General features: G+C 38.5%; 1 protein-coding gene across 1 annotated transcript; it reads left to right on the top strand.

The window, feature by feature from the left end:
* Positions 1-1677: 1677 nt before the first annotated feature.
* On the top strand, positions 1678-19314 carry CCDC83 (coiled-coil domain containing 83). The gene is made up of 10 exons (XM_059492401.1): positions 1678-1780; positions 3916-4000; positions 7149-7317; positions 7936-8103; positions 10885-10976; positions 12134-12202; positions 14845-14966; positions 15996-16075; positions 17582-17733; positions 18447-19314. Exons 1-10 carry the CDS (start codon positions 1695-1697, stop codon positions 18630-18632), a joined length of 1209 nt encoding a protein of 402 aa, XP_059348384.1. The 5' UTR covers positions 1678-1694; the 3' UTR covers positions 18633-19314.
* Positions 19315-19630: the final 316 nt, after the last annotated feature.

Raw genomic sequence — 19630 nt, 5'->3', positions numbered from 1 at the left:
AAATCCTTTATTGTAGCATGTGTTTTTTCACCTCTTGCAACTTGGAGGCTTTCTTGTTCCTCTCTACTTGGGAACAATTTTATAATTATGTCACTGGAGCTCATCTGGGTCTGTAGTTAAAAAAACCAAAAACACTCTAAGCCTTTGCAAAATACTTCTACTCAAAATTTTCTGGTTTGTATCCAGTTTTAAGCAGGGAATTTGATTTTCCATTTAGTGAAAGAGACAGAAACAATTTAAAGAAACCCTTAGGGAGTGCTCTAGTGATCTTCAGTTTCTGAGGAAAATCAGTAAAATAAATGCTCAAGTGGAAATGGAATCAATAGCAGTCCAGTTAATTCTGCACTGAAGAAGTGTGATGGATTCTTTTTTACACTTAACAAGTGTATCCTGCACTTGTGCACTTGGTTTGGAAACATCAAAGGGGTCTAGGAGGAGCAAAGTACCCAACTTCCTGCCTCAGTGAGATTTTTTTCTTAATTCACTTGTTTATTGGGTTTCTTTTAAATCTCAGGTCTTGCAACAGCCATGTCTTTAGGATTTTTGGAAGCTTCATGAAAAAAAATATTGTACTGAATTGGAAACTGCAAAGGTTGTATATGAAATAGGATAGAAAGTTGTTTTGTATACAGAAAGCTGACATGGCCTTGCTGCAGGGTATGGGGAGTGTGGTGAGAAGGCATAGGACAGTGTTTGGATTGCAGTGCATCTGTCAATAGTTTCACTTCATTCCATTGATTTTACAGGCTTGCCTCTGTGGCTTTTTACTGATATTTTGTCCTGTTTACTCGTGCTCATTTTAACAGGAAAAAGTATCCAGCCTGCTGTATTTAGTTGCAGAACAAGTTTTAATCAATTTGACCTATTATTGTAAAATTCAAAATTTAAATTCAGAGAAGCAGTTTAATGCAAAACCAGGTTATATACAATGTTTCTACTCATTCAGTAATAAAACATTCTATATTATATAAATTATTTTGGTTTATAAACTTTGATTATGTGACTGCTAAAAGTGAGGAATCATTATTTTAAGTGCCCTTTCTTGTGACATTTTTTATTTTGTATAATATGTGCTACCAGTTCCATTGCAGAACTGTTCATTGTCAGTTGAATTCTGAGGTTGGTGGTTGTGACAGCATGCCTGGGGAATACTGCTGACATGCATATCCCTTCAGAAAGTGCTTTTGTTCCAGCTCTGACAATGAAAACTGGTATCAGAATTGTGGTGAAAGGGAGATATTCATAGTGCTAGGAGAACAGAAGGAGAGGGAAAGAGAGGCATGTGAACAAGTGGACTTGATAAAACAAACATGATCAAGAAACAAAGGACTGGAAAAGGAGCAGCTTCTGGTTTGATTTGCAAGAATGTAAAAGACAACCTGTAGCAAGGGATGCAATAAGTAATGGTGGTAGAGCCCACTGTATCTACCCAGGTATACATTACATATATATATGTATATATATACACACACATATATATGTATATATATATAGAGATATGGCCTTGAGTGCTACCCCTGGGAAGGATTGTTGCTGCCAAAAACCCAGTTTGGTTTTTTTTTTATTTCAGAACTGTTACAAGCTTGTCAAAAGTGACAAATGCCAGTGAACACACAATGTTTTGTAAATTATTCATCTCTATACTTTTTTTCCCTTCACTTCTAGCACATTAAGAAAAAAAACCCAAAAAAAAAATGGAAGAGAGTAAGAAAAAGAAGAAACCAGAAGAGCAAGTTCAAGAGCCTGAATCTGATTTACCAGAATCCTTACTAGATTATCAGTAGGTTTAATATATTTTAACTTTTCACTCATACAGAATATGTGAATAAAGAAAGCAGATAACAAAGACAACTTACACAATTTGGAGCCTGAGCTGATTATTTGAGGTTTTGAGGCTATTTCAGAAAGGTTTGCTTTTTAAAATGTAGCTGTAAGAAAGCAATTAAATGGGTCAGAAATTTTATGCCATTAGGCTATAACTTGGGAAAAAATATTAAAACCAAAAACCCTGACATTTTTTCTGTTAGTAGCAAGCTTTTGATCAGCATATGCTGAAGTTGCAAGATCACATTTGGCTGTATTTTTTAGGATTCCTTGGGGTTCGTGGAGGTTTGTTGTCACTAGCCAGAACCTCAAGACTTACAGTTTGCTCTCTTCCTTGGTGCAGCTGAGAGCAGAGCATGAAGTGTTTTATTTTGAAAGTAAGAGATGGATAAATGAAAGGTCTCTTAAAATCAAGCAGAGGAAAATAAGAGCCAAGGGGGAGATATCTGAAGCAGTTACAAACCTGTTCAACTTACTTGATTTCTAGTCTCTTGAGTAAATGATTAAAAGGAGAAAAAATAAGCTTCATGACTTTTATCTGAGACAGAAATTGAAATGGAAATACCTCAGGAACACCCAGTATCCAACAATTATCAGCATTTAGGGAGCAGGGAGTAGTGCCTCAGTGTGGAAATGACAAGTGGAGTAAGCAAACTAAAAAGGATGCTCCTGTAGTTGTAGTGACAGCTGTATGAGTTCACAGGGTTTATGTGGCATTTTCTGTTTCATTTTACAGAGCACAGAGTACAATTTTCCATAGTGAAATAGCCTAGATTTACCTGAATCATATCACAAACAAATACCTTCTGAAAAGTCCAAAACTAACTCACCTATTTTGTGAAGGAATAAGGAAACTGTATTACTGGGCTGAGAAAAAACCAGTACCACTTTCTGATAAAATTATTGTTATGCATATGCTAATATCCAAGCAAATGACTCATTTGTCTGGAGTCTTCCACTGAAATAGGTGCTTCATTGAAATGGAATATGTAGTTTCTACAGCAACAGAAGGGGGAAAAGGGAAGAAAAGTATTCTTCTTGCTGTTTTTATCTTTCTGCCACTCTCTTATCTGTCCCTCTTATTCTTCCTTTCTTTCTCTTCACCTCTGTAAATTCTCTGTACTGCTTGACTGATCAAAGGTGGATAATCATACAAGTGAACAGCTGTCACATTCCCCTTTAGGATTTATCGAGTATGTAGGATTTATTTAACTTTGATTCCTGTTTTTTATTTCCTTGCACTGAAGAATGGTCACTGTTCCTAGGGAGTTTGTTATTTTGCATTTTCATTAAAGTTCTTCATTTCAGCATTTCTTAGGAACACAATCTTATGATGTGCTTTTGCTGTGGCCATGACCACTGTACCCTGGTCTAGTCTCTCTCTAACTAATATCCTTCTACTTAATAGAAAACCTGAAGAATACCTTGGAGCTGACACCAATACACAATGCACTGACACCAGAGGATGCAAATTTAGTAAACTGCAATTTGCATGATTCAGTGATCCAAACTTAGCAAATTAACTAGGAAATTAATTATCTTCTTTTGAAACAGCTGAAATCAACAGAGAAGGGAAAAACTCCCAAAACCACAAAAAAGCACTCCAAACCCTCAAACTAAAAACTGAGAGAAGAAGAACTGTTAAAAGAATAAAAGGTTTTATGATAATTGCAATACTATTGCACCACATGATGAGTGAATGCTGGGAACAGAGGTACAGAGTGCTAGAGTAATACTTTTTGGAGCATGAATTACCTTGTCCTGAAGGTGACCTGTGTAAGAGGTCAGCTAAACCTCATGCAGAATGAGCAAACCAGCTCCAGCCTCTCAGGAGGCTACACAGGAACAATAGACCCACGGAGTCTGCTGATCTGTAGGGCTATGAAATCCAAACTAACATGCAGGCCCAGATGTATGTGGGAAATAATTTCTTTATGTGTAGTAAGCAGACAGTGGTATTTACCCAAATAAGTCTAGCAATATGATGTGAAAATAAACATTTTGGTAGTATTTACATTTAATCTAGCTTAAATAGCGTTCCTTTCTCTAATTTTTTGTAAGAATGTCTCTTTCTTTACTCTCTCTTCATAGCATTGCGGCCAAACAAACAGCAATTGCATGGGTTTTGTTTCATCTGAAAGGATTGGAAGAAAAGCTCAAAGAAGATATTAAAAAGGTAAGTTACTATACAACAAATTTTATTTGTGGTATTCTTACTCATAGATTCAGTTTTATTCTTTCCATTTGAATACTACATACTTTAAAATTAGTTATTGCAGTGCATTTGTTACAGTCAATGAAACTGGAGTTAGTGAGTCACTTTATGTGCTGAAAGTTAAAGTGTTACCTGAATTAAATGTGACATATAGCATGCATGTCCTAAATGTAACATGCTAAAAAGAAGCTGCAGGAGTAGAACATTACAGAATAGGACAGAGGATTAAGGTAAAGTGAGTTCAGTGCAGGTGCTTTCCAATGCACAAGAGATCCTTATAACCACCTACATATTTTAATGGAATCACAGAATTGTTAAGGATGGGAAAGACTTCTCAGATTATCAAATCCACTGTGTAACCCAGCACCATTGTGTTCATCACTAAAGTAGTCAACAAGTGCAACATCCATGTGTCTTTTGAACACTTCCAGGGATAGTGATTCCACTACTTTCCTGGGCAACCTGTTCCAATACCTCACCACCCTTTCAGTGAAGAAATTTTCCCTAGTAACCAATCTAAACTTGGCACAATTTTATTTTTCTTTTGCCCTCTTACTTGTTGCATGGGGGGAGAGACCAACCTCCACCTGGCTACAAAGTCATTCCAGGTGGTTTTAAGGAGAGATAAGGTGCCACCTGAGCCTCTTTTTCTCCAGACCAAACATCCTCAGCTGCTCCACATCACACATGTGCTTTAGTCCTTTTATCAACTTTATTTCCCTTCTTTGGCATTTTTCTCTGCAGCAAGCACAGGACAGCAAGCCACCTTTCAGTAGGTACCTTTCCTGCAGTACATCAGATATGCCTTTTAACCAGTCCTACAAATATTCTTCAATATTTCAATGCATGAAGATTAAATGGTATAAATTTAATTTTTGTTGGTAGTATTAGCAGATCTAACCAAGCACTGGGAATTGCTAAGCTTCTTTGAATCCTTCTGAGGATTGCACAGGTTTCTGTGAGAATCTAGTTATTGCTGCAAACGTAGTTACAATAAAAATTGAATAAAGGAGAAAGACCATCATGCTATTTGCTAGCTGTGATTTCTAGCACTGATGGATGAAGACACACTTTCTCATGGATTAATAATTGTTTGGGTAACTTTTAGAACAAGGTTGTGTAACTACTGATCTCACCTGAGTGACACTTTAAAGAACCATGCATATGAGCTGTATATAAACAGCCATAATATGGCATCTGGTAACTGTGAGCAGTGAACTTTGAAAATAGATATTAGAGAGTCATCTATTGAAATTAATTGAAAATGCTCAAAAAATCCTTATTCTGCATCATGTTGCAGCCTGCACTTCATAGCAGTGAAACATTGAAACAACGCCTCTCTGTCTTTCCCGTGCTGATGCTTGCCGTGCTTTTATAAGCATCCATCTGTTCAGCTCTCTGTGGTACTTCTTGCAGTCTTGTAAGCCTGGATGGTGTTTCATTTGTGGTTTAACTATCACTGGAAGTGGCAATTGCTCTTCTTTCTGCAGGCATCTGAAGGCTTTTATGATTATTGTTGGGTGTTTTGTCTCTTGGGATTATATTGCTGGATTGGAGGGTGGTTCAACTGCCTTGTTCAGAGACACAGAGCAACAGCATAAGGGAGACCCCTCAGTTGGTATCCCCACTTTGTGACCCCTCAGTGGGTCTCCCCAGTTTGTTTGTGTTACTGACAGCCAGTGCCTGTGAAGGGCTCACACTGACAGTTTATGGAGTAATGCTCTTTATTAACATAAAGTTAGATTAAGTTTTGAGGATTTTCAATGATAGTATCTCTCTGCAAAAGCATATCAAAGCAACACACAGACAAGCTCTAATCCAAAGTATTCAGTGCTCACAGAGCATGGTTCTAACCCAATAGGTGTCCCTCTGTGGGGGAGAAGACAGATTCAGCCTCATGACTGATCCCAGCAGTTATGATGGACTTCCCAAACTTCTCCCCATTCTTTACTTTTATACTATTTCTTTATGTTTAGGCAGAGCTTGAGTGACTCTAGTTATTCATCTTCTTCTCTCTCCCCTGGCTGACAGGTGTTGTGCTGTTTGTCAGCTACAGCGTGCCATTGAGTTCCCTTCCCTGCAAAGATTTCTGTGCAGCCTGGCCACGGTGTCTCCACCCTGTTCCACCCTCTGTTCCATGCCCTTAGCAGGGGCTGTGGTTGCAGATTGTAGGGCATCATCATGGAGTGGGTTTCGAGCATGCCAGCTGCATTCCATTCAGATAGTAGCAGCTGCATTTTAGTCTATAATTTCCCTACCATCCAACTTCTGTTAGGATGTGAATACAACTTCCTAGTTTCCTATAATTTTACTCCCAGCTATCTTTCTACAGTTATTCCCCCAATTTGCTGCTAGTTCATGGTCTTTCAAGGACTCCATGTTTTGGATTGAGCAGGGTACTTTAAGGCATGGGTGAAGTGCTATTGTTTTAATTTAATCATGTTTTGACAGTGCTTTGAGCTCCATTCTTTATTTCCTGCTTAATGTTTGTGAGTGGTTTAGAGTTAATCCTAGAAGTGAGGAATGCTTGAGACTCTTTCCACTGCCTACTCACTGTTATTTACTTCCCACTTGTTTGCTCCTGTGTGGTATCCTTTGGGAGCAAACATACACAATCTGGATTTCAAACAATCTGAGCGAGAGGGTCATGGCCAGGGGTTATGATCCCAGTTGTGGTTTCAGGACGTATTACTCATTTCAGCTCTGACAAGACTCTTTGCTGTGGTTATATGCAAGTGACCTGATTGTCTCATGATTTTTCTATATGAAGATGGTACATTCTCATGAGGAATGTCCACAGGAAGCAAACAGCTCCTGCATAGAAACATTGTTATTAAATTGTCTGCAAGGACCTTTCTTTCCAGGCAATGGAGGATTATTGGTGGGCTGTACCCAGTACAGCTGTCATTGGTCTCTCATTTCCTTCCAGTGGTCTGAAGTTACTGAGGAAATATCTGAGCCTTGCAAATTCTCCCTCCTGCTCTAACCTTTCAGAATATGAAGCACAGGTTGTTCTTGCATTTCATCTGGCACTAGGGCATATTTTCCTTTTTTTCTAAAGTTTTTCACTCTGAAAACATTTTAATATCAGCTATGTCTTCTTCCTTAGAATGTTGTTCTGAAGGAAGAGCAGAAGTTGCTTATCAGCCGCTTAGTAAGGCAAATAGAAGAAAAGGAGAACAAACGAGATGAGAAGGGGATTGTAACCAGGGATGATGTGGAAGAGTCACTGAAAGCAGTTTTCCAGTTTGTGAAGGACAAAGAACAACTTCTTGAAGGTAAATTGTGTGCTGGGGAAGTGTGGTTTGCAGTTTACACACTTGGGATTAAGTACATGTTGATGTTGTTTTGCAATTTAAGTAGAGATTCAACTTCTTTGTTGTATAAAAAGTATCAATACTATTCCTCTCCCAAAATTGGGCTCTCTGAGTTTAGTAGGAGATTGTGGAGGGCTTATAAATCAATCTGTCCCTTCCAAATGATGTATAGTATTGTGCAAGTACAGAGGCTTCCTCTTTTTTGAAACTCACGAAAGTCCTAAGCACTGGATCTACTGAGGATTAAAAATAAAAAATTATTGATGGAAGGAAAAAAGACCAGTTTTGAGTGTTGAAAATTCCAGCTGCCATCCCTGCGATTCTCTGTGGGAGACACGTGACCTTGGTTACAACATTTTGGTGAGAACACTTGTCTCTCTTTGGAAGAATAAGATCAAGCTGTTTTCAGCAATGCTAGTGGCCCTAGAAACTGTGTAAGGCCATCAGGTTGTGATGTACTATAGTGTGGAAGAATCCCCCTTCCTTTTCCATTCCCTATGAAAAGACCTTTCTTAAAGAAGTTGACATAGTAAGAATTATCAGTTCAATAAATCAGTTTTGACATTGTTATTTTAATAGATCTGCGCTCCCAAATTGAAGAAACAAAGAAAAAAATTGTAGAAAAGCAGCGTGAGAGAGATTATTGGTTGGAGTACAAAAATGTCGGAAGCAAAATACATGCTGAGAGGATTAGCCGTCTGGAAAAAGACATTGCAGATGTCAAATATGAACTTGAAAGAACTGAAGGTCAGTTTACAACTGGTGTAATGCAAGTCTTACAGGGGCTTTGCATATTGCCTGCAGGAATGAAATGATAAAATTAATTTTAGATCAAGTTCTAGTAGCTTCTATCAACTTTTCTAGTAATTTGCATGAACTTTTCTAAGTGCACCTAAGATGGGCTGCATAATCCTGAAAAATAGAATGACTCCCTTTCTTTATTTCTCTCTCTGTAAAAGTTCCTTTATTAAAGAAATTGGTAAAGTTTACAGAAATGATGACACTTCAAGAAACTGATAAGCTGGTCCTTTGATGGTTTTCTTGTAAAATACAGGCAACCCATTAAAAAAAAACAAGTTACTGAGAAGGATAGCAGTTTTTTGTAAAAATAAGTCTACACATATTTAGGTCACCTACACAGAGGGCTCCCTTAGCAGTCATACTTGAAAATGTTGACTCTGCTGCTGTTAGTTCTCATCATCTACAAGCACTTCACATATTGAAAGCCCCTTTGACAGGAAAGCAGTATGAGCTCATTCTTGGAACGGTCTTTTCTGTGGAGCGCACTGGTTTCCATGCAGGACTAGAGGGAGCTCTTTAGCCAGTGGTCTGGGCCTTTCCTCCTATTGCACTGTGTGAGGCTCTGCAAAATCACCCACAGGCACCCAGACACACACTGAGAACTGTTTCAGCCCTGTCACAGCAGTGCAATTCATTTGAGAGCTTATACATTGTGCTGTGAGTGCTTTACAAAGATTTCTTTATTACTGCATTATTTAAAAATAATTTAAATATTTTGCTGTTACATAAGCCATGCTTCCAACAGGAGAAGGATGTCCTGGTTTTCTTTCTTTATGTCCCTCTCAGTATGCGTGGCTGCAGCCAAGCAGCTGGTAGTAACAGGCAGTGACACTGCTCTAAGGGTCTCTGTATATTCTGTGCCAGCCATTACCAGGCATCAGCTACTGTGAATAAGCTATCTTTTTGTCTCTCAAAACATATTTTACCACCATTAAGATCTGCTCTGTGATTTCTACATTTCCAGATACCTTGCTAGATATCCACGTCTGTATTCAGGAGAGGTTGGGGTTTATTCATTTTCCGTGTTCTTAATTGATTTAAAATTTCTCTATATTGCTGCTGAAATATGAAATGGAAAAGAGAATGGGCTGTTATATAGAATGCCAATAGGGATAGGCAGTCTGATCTCCTGCATGCCACAGGGTACAGAATGTTGTGGTTTAACAAAAAGTCATGGTCCAACAGAAATGTATTTATTGAAAATCAGTTATAGTGGTACATATGTAAATGCCCTACATAACATACTGGAAAATGATGCTGACAGTACTGGATGTTTACCATACTATTCTGCTTAACTCCCTAAAACTGAACCTAGAAAGTGTCTGGGGAGTACAGCCTTCCAGCAGAAATCTATCTTTCAATCTATCAAGCTTTCTGAGCAAGGCAGCAACAAATTTGGCTTGCTCACGCCTTGAATGTGTAACAAGCTTAGAGAATAAGCATAGGTAAGCAGGTATCTGTCTCTGTGTGTACCACTGAAGGGCTTGGAACTGGCACAGTTCATGGTTTCTGGTGGTGACATTTTAAGCAAAACAGCTGGAGAGGAGAGCAAGCAAAAGAGAGTCACAATTTAGGTGATGTGTGGGGAAAACAGTGTTGCAGTGAGGGGATTAGGGAAGATAGCCTCTTTAGCAACTGTTCAGACACACACTTTCTCCTTTTTCATTCTCCAAGTACAACTCAGGTTATTTAGCTATTTGAAATAATGGAAGAGTGAATTCATTATAGTATGGAAGTCCTTCCTTTTCATTCTGTCAAATCTAGATGGTGGAGTCCAGCTTCCACTGTGTTAAATTAATAATTAATGCACTCCTAATACACCTTTCATATTTGACTGCCTTTGACTCCACAGTGCATGCATAAGTAGATATTTGTTTGCAGCTAGATCAGAAATAGGCTGTCTGCAACACAAGTGCAGTAAAAGACTGAATTTCAACCATTTGAAATAAATGTGCTATGCCTTCCTTCACAGAAAATTACTATAATCTCATTCATTCCTTCAGAAGGAGGAAATATCAAGCAGGAGTGAGCTATTTAGAAGAGCAAAAACAAAAGAACTAAATGGAAGGATGAAATAATTAAATAGCAAGTGACTAGAACATGAATCCAAACCTATTCAGTTCAGTGTAAGACACACTTTTTAAATAATGACCACAAGTAATGATAGAAGCAAATCATTGTGGCAATTGCCACATTCTCCATTTTGTCCCGCTGTCAAATTAGAACCTCAGAGTCTTAAATAAGTCAGAAAATTTATTAGGCACGTTATAATAACTATCTGAAAAAATGTCATGTGGAGAAGGAGATCCAGTATGCTTCTATGTCAAAAAAATAAATTTTCTAAGCAAATCTCTCATATGGCTCCAGGAGCTCTGCTATTGATAGAGACAAAATTTAATGTTAAGATGCCAGTATTTTAGCAGAGAATTGCTTAGATCACTGCTCAGTTAGCAGTGAATTGCTCCGCTCTTGCAGTTGTGAACAGAAATGTGTAATTTCTGTTCCACTTCCAATTTCCAGTTTTGTAGTTAACACTACTGTTCTTTGGGTTTGGAAGGAGAAATTCTTTAGAAAAGGATATTTGAATCCTTCTCTGTGGAGTATCTGCCCAGGTGACACTCACTGATAAGTTGCAGTTTAGTAATGGCATGTCAGTTTTCTATATGTTATCAGGAAAAATTGATGGCAAATAATGATTTCTGATTTCCCTGTTTTTTTGTTTTGAAGAATATTATAGCAAAGCTTTGGAAGTTGTGAGAGAGGAAAATCAGAAAATGTTTGACAGGCACATGAAATTACTCAGTGAAGAAGCTCTTAAGGTATTCTTTTTGCTTTTTTTAAAAACTCCTGTGTTACAGTTGGGGTACATGTACTCTGCATTATTAATTATTTTAACTCATATTAAGACTTCAAACTTTTTTAATAAATTGAGAGTAAAATAACCTGCAAATCCTGGTACATATGGATTTGGTTACTGCTATACATATATGTACCTTTTTTTTTTCTTTCTACCAGAATAACAATGGGTAGATATGAGGGCATTTTACAAACAGTGCACAGGAAACTGGGGCACCATGCACTGACAAGGCTTGTTTGAGAACATGTTGCTTTTGCCATGGCCTTGATTTTGACATTTACACAGATTTCCAAAAGCAGTAATACACCAATAGATTGCATGAAAATATACTTCAATTTGAAAAAAAAGGGTTTCACTGTACTTGTAAAGTACAACATTTTTTAAATGTCACAATAGTGCAGTCTCAGGAAAATATAGGTTTATTGATTCACTATGATTTTGTAATCTCTGCCAGCTCTGATTTGAAAACATGGTTTACAAATAGTTCTAGTGACAACTTCTTACTTTCACAAAATGCAAAGCATACTTCAGTACAAACCACTAGGCCCATTAGGTTTTTAAATTCCCTGACTTCAGTGCTGGAATTTCCAGTCATGTGAGAACATAATCCAGAGGACTGTGTTTATGGTGATCTGTTGGGGCATCTTCCCCCTCACTTCTTCCTTTCCACTTTACTGACATCAATAATTAAATTGTAGCCTGGGGTCAGACCTCTACATGCTTAGGTCACTTGTTGTAGAGCAGTACTGCCTCATTTGGGATTTTACTTGGGATTCTTAATAGCTGAAGGTTTGATTTTCTGAAAGCAGTAAGACTTGAGCAGTAGTGGTACACAGAAGAATTTATTAGACAAAAAGGGAAATGTCCTATTTTAATATGGGAAATCAAAAATATTGCTAAATTGCTTGACATATAATCTGCTCTAGGCAGAATGATAGAGGAGAAACATCTGGCCTTGTGAAGTAAATCCCCTTGTAATCCCTCAGAGGATGCTACAGTCTGTTGTGTAGATGTGTCTTAATTATTTCCTGCTAAAGAGCAGACAGCTTTTCTTTATAGTGTGCAGGACTGTCGAAGTGTTGCTCTCCGATGGGATTATTTTAACTTGTGTTTTCTCAGAATGCTGTGGGGTACTTAGACAAGAACTGTCGCAGAGAGATTGAAGAGAACGAGTGGCTAAAAGAAGAGGTAAGAGGATTGCTTGCCTGCAGTTTATCATGGCACTTCATGTTTAAAATAATGTGGCCTATGGTCAGAATTGTTTCCAGTCATGGGCCTGGGAGACTTCTTTTGGCAAAGGAGAGCAGTTTTCCAGTAATTAATCTGTGATCCTCAGCAGAAAGCAGTGCAATGTGGTGAATAAAGGTAAGAGGTGAACATCTGCTTTCACAAATGGAGGACCCCCTTTCCTGCCCAAGCTGTTACATGAAGGACTACAATGTTCCATACAATTACGGATCTTTATCTGTGGAGACTGGGATGCTATAAAGGATCAACCAGGTAAGTAGCTGAAGAGGGGAGGTTTGAATTGCATTAAAGTTCCAGTGCTGCTGTATTGAAAGAAAATGGATATGGATGTTGGAAATATGTTCTGAGAAATGGCTTGAGACGACATGAAATGGAATGTCATAAAGAAACCATGGGGACTCTACACTGAAGAAAGGAAAATCAAAATCATATATGGCTCTAATTAATTGCTTGATAGCTCTTACACTGACCTTTAATGACAATTTAGAGCTCTATATTAGATAGCTGTAATTTTCTTGACAAGAAAATATTTTTGTGTGCCAGATTTAGGAAAATAATTTTTTCCATAGTGAAAGTTTGATTTTTTTTATTCCAGTCAATATAGGTTCTTTGTTTCAATCAAATCTAAGCATGAGATTGGTGAGTGAAATGCCTTTCCTCACTTTTAAAGCCTCACAGTTGAGAGCTGAGCAAAACTTTTTGGAAAGTTAATAAATGTACTTCTTACTTTTCCATGCCACATCAACAAACCTGGCAGAGGTTCTTCATTTTCGTTACTAATTTAAGGTACTTGCCAGGATGCAGGGACACAGCTTTCCTTCTTCCCCTTAATGAGCTCTGAGCATGCATCTTTAACTTTCCAGGGAGGGTGTCCAAACCACAACTTCTGAAGCAATGAGGGTAAGGAAAAGAAATGGGAAAGAATTAATGTTTTATTCTGTATAAACAAACAGGAGCTCAAATCTACACATCCCATCACTGCATGAGTATGAATTCTCTTCCCTTCTCCCTGTCTCACTGAACACTTACAGGTTTTACACACATTAGCAGTGCCAATAAGAGAGCACTTTGGAGTACTCTTATGTCCTGACAGGCCTTCACCTCAGAGCTGAGGGATTTGGATTTCTTTCTTCTCAAGCAGAAGTTTCCTACGTTATGAGTTACTTTCCTATGTTGCTACTTTCCTGTTATGAATTACTGCTTTGAATTTTGGGCAAAAACAAAACTATTATCACTAACTTCTCCGGTCCTCTGAATTCACCCATTCATTTTCTCTGCTTTTCTTACATGGATGAAATATTTTCTCTCAGACTAATGTTTATATGTAGCTGACAGACTGTTTCAGTGTTTCCTTTGGGGGTGATAAACCAAAAATTTTAGTTTTGTCTCAGTTCTTTTTTTTTATTTAAGTTTGGCCACTGAACTGAAAAATGACTTACCAAAATAGCTCTAGATTAGTTACCTCCAAAATTAAAACAGATTTGGAGACTTCAGTCACATTTTTCCATGGTTAATCTGTGACACCAAGATGGTGCAAAGCTGCATCACCTCACTGTGCCAAGCCACATCCTGTTACTGGTTAATTTCTAGTAATTTTCACCTTTTTAATCCTTGGGAGAAGTTGGAACTAGTTTTAACTGCAAATTTGGATTATTGTAGCTGGGTTAATTTGGTTTTGATGAGAATGGACGCTTTCAGATCGCTTGGTACTTCTCTTGAACACATGCATTATGGCTAAGCTTTCTGGGAAGATCTTTCCCATAGTATATTCCCTTTCCCAGTAAGGGGGTAAACACTTGCTGGTACTTATGCAGAAGTGGGAGGCATTGTGGGAACTGAATAACCAGCATCCTTTGGTCAGTATATCTCCACACTGATAAAGGGCAATTGCCAGTCTGAAAGCAAATAGTACCTGGGGCTCAGCCAATGTCACAGAGCCATAGAACATCCTGAGCTGGAAGAGGCCCACAAGGATCATTGAGTCCAACTCCTGCTCCTGAAAAGCCCCCTGAGAGCATTGTCCAAATGCTCCTTGAGCTCTGTCAGCCTTGGGGCTGTGACCCAGGGGAGCCTGTTCCAGAGCCCCACCACCACCCTCTGAGGGAAGAAATACTGTGGTAACTTGGACTGAAAACTTCACTAATTTTAGGTAAGAAGGTTTCAGGTATAGGAAGAAATTAGAAAAACAACACTTGCTGAGTAAGACCCTGACTTTACCTCTGCAAAGAAGCTTTTCCTCTCTCAAAACTCTGATGTGAAAGCAAAAAAGAAAAATCTAGAGCTCCTGTCTAGCAGACGTGTTTGACTGTACAAGAAAATTTTGCTGTCAGGGTTGCATAGCCCAAATATGTGGCTGTGATTGACACACATGTGCTGTGACAGTAAAAGGGTTCTAATAAAGGTGTGAAAGAACCAGCGAGTCCTTCCTTTTGTCTGAAGATGTGTCACTGTGTTTCCCCACCAAATATGCAATCTTGCTGATATAGCTGCATTTTTCCTAGGTGTGTGCTGGTAAGGTTGTTGCTATCAAAGCTTTACGAAATTCTAAGACTTTCTTTTATTCTTTTTTTAATTGTCAAAAGGTTCAGATCTACCGAAAGGAAGAAAAGGATTTGAAAGCTTCTGTCCAGCTCCTGGAAGAAGAAAATACCAGTTTGGTGGCAAAACTGATTGATATCAAACTTCAGCATCTAAGAGTATTAGGGTAAAATAATGCTTTCATGGATTCAAAAGTGATTTTTTTTTTGTTTTTTAAATAATGCTCCTGTCTGCCTCTAGAGCTGTTTAGGCTCTCCCACATCAAAGCCAAGGTAGTCTCCTAGTTGAGGAAAGACAGGATTTGACTGAGTATACATGGGAGCAGTATCTCTGAAGGATGACAATAAGATTGTGATTCCTCAAGTACTGAATTTCAGGGAAGAAACTGGCTCCTTAATTAATCTACTAAGATTTAACACTACTCACTTTATATCACTTAGGCTTGGAAATAATTTCTTTGTGTTGCAATTAATGGTCTCAGCCCCAGCTTTTCAGACTAAGTGCTGAATAATAGATTTTTTTTTTCTTTACTGTTTGCAAAATGCTTAAGGATGTGAAGATTAATTTGCAAATATATAGGGGGTTTGCAATCTTGAGTGAAACAAATGACCTGACACTGAGAGAGGAAGAGACCTTGGGAAATGTCTGTCTGCAGAGGTGTCTGTAGTATTAGCTTCTTTTGTGTTGAAATGATTTAACTTTTTCCCTGGAGAGAGATTAATTTAGCTACAAAATGTCAACACTAATGGTGTCAAAAGCACAGTGCAACAATGTGAGAGATCCATCTTCAGTTTCCAGTCCCAGCTCAGTGATTTTAGCCATATTGCACAAAAAGTTCAAGTCTTAAGAAGTGACCATTTTTCTCTCCAAACTTTGGATTTCTTTGAAGTGAGAGCTGCCAGCTGTGGTCTGAATCTTGGACTGACTAGAGACTATAACATTTGTTTTCTTTTAGTCTCATAGACATAGTTGAACTAAGGCACTAAGAATAAAAAGGAGCAGCTTATTAGCCACTAAGCTACCTGGCTGCCTCCATTGCATTTTTGAACCATTGCGCTATTCTGCCTCTGTGGTTAAGCAGCAGTGGTTCTCAGAAAGGGTAGCCTCCCCCTCACCCCAAATCACTGCACAGGACAGATTAGAGAAAAAATTAGACTCCTATTATGGATTTCACTTTATATTTTTTACTCCATAGGCAGTTGTTTCATACAAAGGAAACTGGCTTGCAAGAACTTCCTAAGGATGAAATGAAAAGGGAAACCAGAAAATATGCAGGTAATGCAAATGACAGCAGCTTATAAGAAATACTAAGTTACTAAACATGCACAGACTTTTTATTTCTGAAACTTTTTATTCAAACTACCTGTTTGGCATGGAGAACACCTTATTCCCCTCTTGATTGCAGCCACCACAGCCATAATAGATTGTAATTTGCATAAGGAGATAAAATCACAATCTATCTGTAATACAGTTTTTAAATTTAAATTGGTTTTAGATTGTGGAATATTATTACTCATCCAGAGCTACCCTGGAATACAGTTTACAGGATTGGCCATCTTTTATGAAGATATGAATCATATCCTAATCAGTTCTTTACTGATCCATATCATAACTTCATTATAGCTTGTCCCTGTGAGGACACTCTTAAACTCCATGTAGGCTTTCACTTTAAGTGTGCATGCACTTTGCAGTCATTAATCTAATACACCAGAGCTCAATTATAACTAAATCCCTAGCAAGAGGAGATGAAGCTACATGGAGCTCAACCTAAACTGAAAATTTTGGTAAGCAGTACTGAATTTTGGGCTGAATCTCCATCCCTTCTGGTAGGTGTGGCCAGGGAAAGGATATACTGTTAAGCAAGAAGGAGCAGGAGCCTGTGCTTATCTGTTTAGGGCAGACTCTGTGGGTTCCTAAGTATCACAAATTTTATTTTACATCTTTGTGTGAGTAGAAGAAAGAGGATGGAAAAAAGTAGAAGATAATTCTAACATATCTCTTTAATTAAAATTAAAGAGATATGTTAGAAAAATGGAAATCATACAGTTATGGATACATGAAGAAGTTTGTTGAAGTTCTGATCAGTCCCAGCCATAGGTGGGCCTTTTGAAACATCAGGCACCAGCGAACATGTTGACCAGAACTTCTGTATTAAACACATGTACTTTGAACACATTTGTTAGATTTTTGCAATAGTTACCTGGAGGATAAGGCTTTGTTTCAAGAAGCTGGGTCACAGTCACAGGCAAACCTGTAACTTGGCAGTCCATGTTCAGAAACCTCTGTATCATCTTGAGAATGAGTTAACTACAGATGTGATCTCTTTAGGGGAGTTATAAGTTGACTGTGTTTCAGGAACTTGTAGTTATGTACTACAGATACACAAACATGGATATAGAAGAAATTTATACTTGGTTTTGCTGCCTTTCTTATTCTTTTTAACTATTCAGGGCTCTACAGGATTTAAGCTGAACTGACAAAAGCTCATTTTTTTCCCTGCCCCCTCCTACAGATCCATTAGTTCTAACTTCCAATCAATTTCAGTCCCTGGGTCTTGATCAGAAATTGTGAACAAAAAACACATAAAAAACCCCAGTGTAAATGAGCATTTGGCTTGAATTGCTAATTAATTTGCTAATTAAAAATGCTACCAAGCTGTTCTTTGCATTGCAGGGGCTAAGCCATATTAAAGATTGCAGGCAATGCTCATATCAAGTACTGATTCTGACTTCCATAAGGCTTAACTATTACATATACTTCCTTTTTCTTCTCTTTGAAAAGCAAAGACAGATGGAAAGAGCCTCAGAAGTGCCTTTCCAAAGATTTGTTCTAAAAGAGATTATAAGAAGCCTCCAGACAGTGATGAACAATTGAGGAAAAAATTCTTCACTCCATCCCTGGACAGCTTGTTGGATGAAGAAGAAGAGTTCCAGGTATGAGCCAGAGTTATCAGGTCTTCCACTGACACAAACACACTTTAACACTTTCAGTGTGGAGCATGAGCTACTGTCAGGACCCTTCTATTTCCAGTGGTTATGGCATCCAATGTCCTTTACCTGCTGGGCTGTTCAGATGGATTGTAGTCTTCTGGTGATATTTGGGACAGTTAGGTCCATGCCCTTCAGATGCTGGGCCAAAAGAGCACATGGAAGTTTTGGATGCCTTCAGGCATCTCTGATACCATGAGGCATGTGTTTTGGCCATTGAATGATGTCCTAAGAATCATCCCATGGAGTGTCAGGATGAAATTCCCCTAGAAAGAATTCTGAATGTCACGAGAGATTACGAGGCTTGGATGGCAATGAACAGGTCCTTTAGAGTCTGTGTTGCACAGCAGCATTAAAGGATCAAGATTCCTTCAACAGAAAGCCAGGATGAAGGTGTTCCTGGGTGCAAACTTCAGGGTTGAGGCAACAGTGCACTGGTGAAAACACAGAGAAGAGGGCAGCAGGGCTGTAGCCTCCTAAAATGAGTTGGCTTGCAAAAGAAGCCCTTTATCTCTGACATTATCAAACACAGCCCCAGAGCAGCATCTCTACAGTTGCTTTAAAAATAAAAGTTTCTGGTTTTGTTGTTTTGGTTTTTTTTCTTAAGAATGGTTGCTTTTCTATGAAATTACAAATGAACCATATTCTTTCTTCTTAAGGCATACTCAAAACTGGGACCTCTGAAGAGAAAGCTGCTTTTGGTTGGAAAAGCTGTGCTTACTTGTAAGGAAACAGAAGAAGTGCCAAGCGGGAGCCACAGAGAAGGGCGTACTGTTGGTAAATCAGATGGGCGTATCACAGCTAAGATGATCCAGGCCTTATTTAAGGAAAATGATGAAAACTAGACAAGCTGTGCTCTTTACACAGAAATGTAACATTCTTAGTTCATTAAATATTTGATCTCTTCTGTGTGGCATGGGGCTTTGAGGAAACTATTTTAGAGTGCCTGAATCATGATTATAATTTTCCTGAGAGGTATGTCTGTGTGCAGAGGCTAATTGAAACGTTCCTTTCCGTACCACTGAGAGAGGTCTTGTGCACTCTCTGGGGTATTCAGTCCACATAGCACATATATCTACTAAAAGGTCTGAGCTAATATTTAGTTTGTGTGGTCTCCACTTGCAGATGTGGAATTCCTTCTTGATCAGACAATGAATGGGTAAATGCAGGCTGCCATAAAACACAGAATTGTTACAAAATACATAATGCTCTGCTAAAGCAGAATTAATTTTTGCAAGCATAATTCAACTATTGCTATAAATGGAGTGTCTGAATGCTTTTTTATCTGTCTCCACAAGACCCCTACTTAAATACACTGAAATAAACATAAATTAATTTAAAACCAATTTAAAACCAGCATAAAAATCTCTAAGGTCTGAAATATTTTGGCCAAATATATTGTGTAAGCCCTTATCCTTGGTTTGTGGCTGGTCCCTTTGAACATTTATCTCAGTGCATTGATGCAGTGGAGGGGCTCCCTCTGGACACCCTCTCAGCAGCACACAACAGGTCCTTCCCACATGTAGGCTCTGACCCATGCATTTCCTCATTAAAAACTTGTGACAGAATTGAATAATCAATTTTAACCCTTGAGAGGATAATCATCTGTTTGGAATAAAGCTTTTAAAAAAACTTACTTTTTAAACAACCTGTATCTCTGTGCAGTATCTCAGTGTATCTGTAGTGCAGTGCAGGCACTTTTGGTTTTCCAAGCACGCTCAGCTGTTCCTGGCCAGCAGGTGTCTCCTTGGGCTGCAGGTGAGTCCCACTGGTCTCTGGGGTCCACCGACCAAGTTCCTCCGAGGCAGGGATCACAAGCAGACAGGTAAAGATGGCAGACTCC

The sequence above is a fragment of the Ammospiza nelsoni genome, chromosome 2 (genome assembly GCF_027579445.1).
Source record: "Ammospiza nelsoni isolate bAmmNel1 chromosome 2, bAmmNel1.pri, whole genome shotgun sequence".
Classification (NCBI taxonomy): Eukaryota; Metazoa; Chordata; class Aves; order Passeriformes; family Passerellidae; genus Ammospiza; species Ammospiza nelsoni.
Note: the sequence above shows the minus strand (reverse complement) of the source record. Positions and strands in the feature narration are given on the sequence as shown.

What these genes read in the sequence shown, in the direction of transcription:
- CCDC83 (XM_059492401.1), top strand. Translation starts at nt 1,695, where the DNA reads ATGGAAGAGAGTAAGAAAAAGAAGAAACCAGAAGAGCAAGTTCAAGAG. An exon ending in GAATCCTTACTAGATTATCA is followed by an intron (nt 1,781 to 3,915) that starts GTAGGTTTAATA and finishes CTCTCTTCATAG; the next exon opens with CATTGCGGCCAAACAAACAG. An exon ending in ATGAAGAAGAAGAGTTCCAG is followed by an intron (nt 17,734 to 18,446) that starts GTATGAGCCAGA and finishes TTTCTTCTTAAG; the next exon opens with GCATACTCAAAACTGGGACC.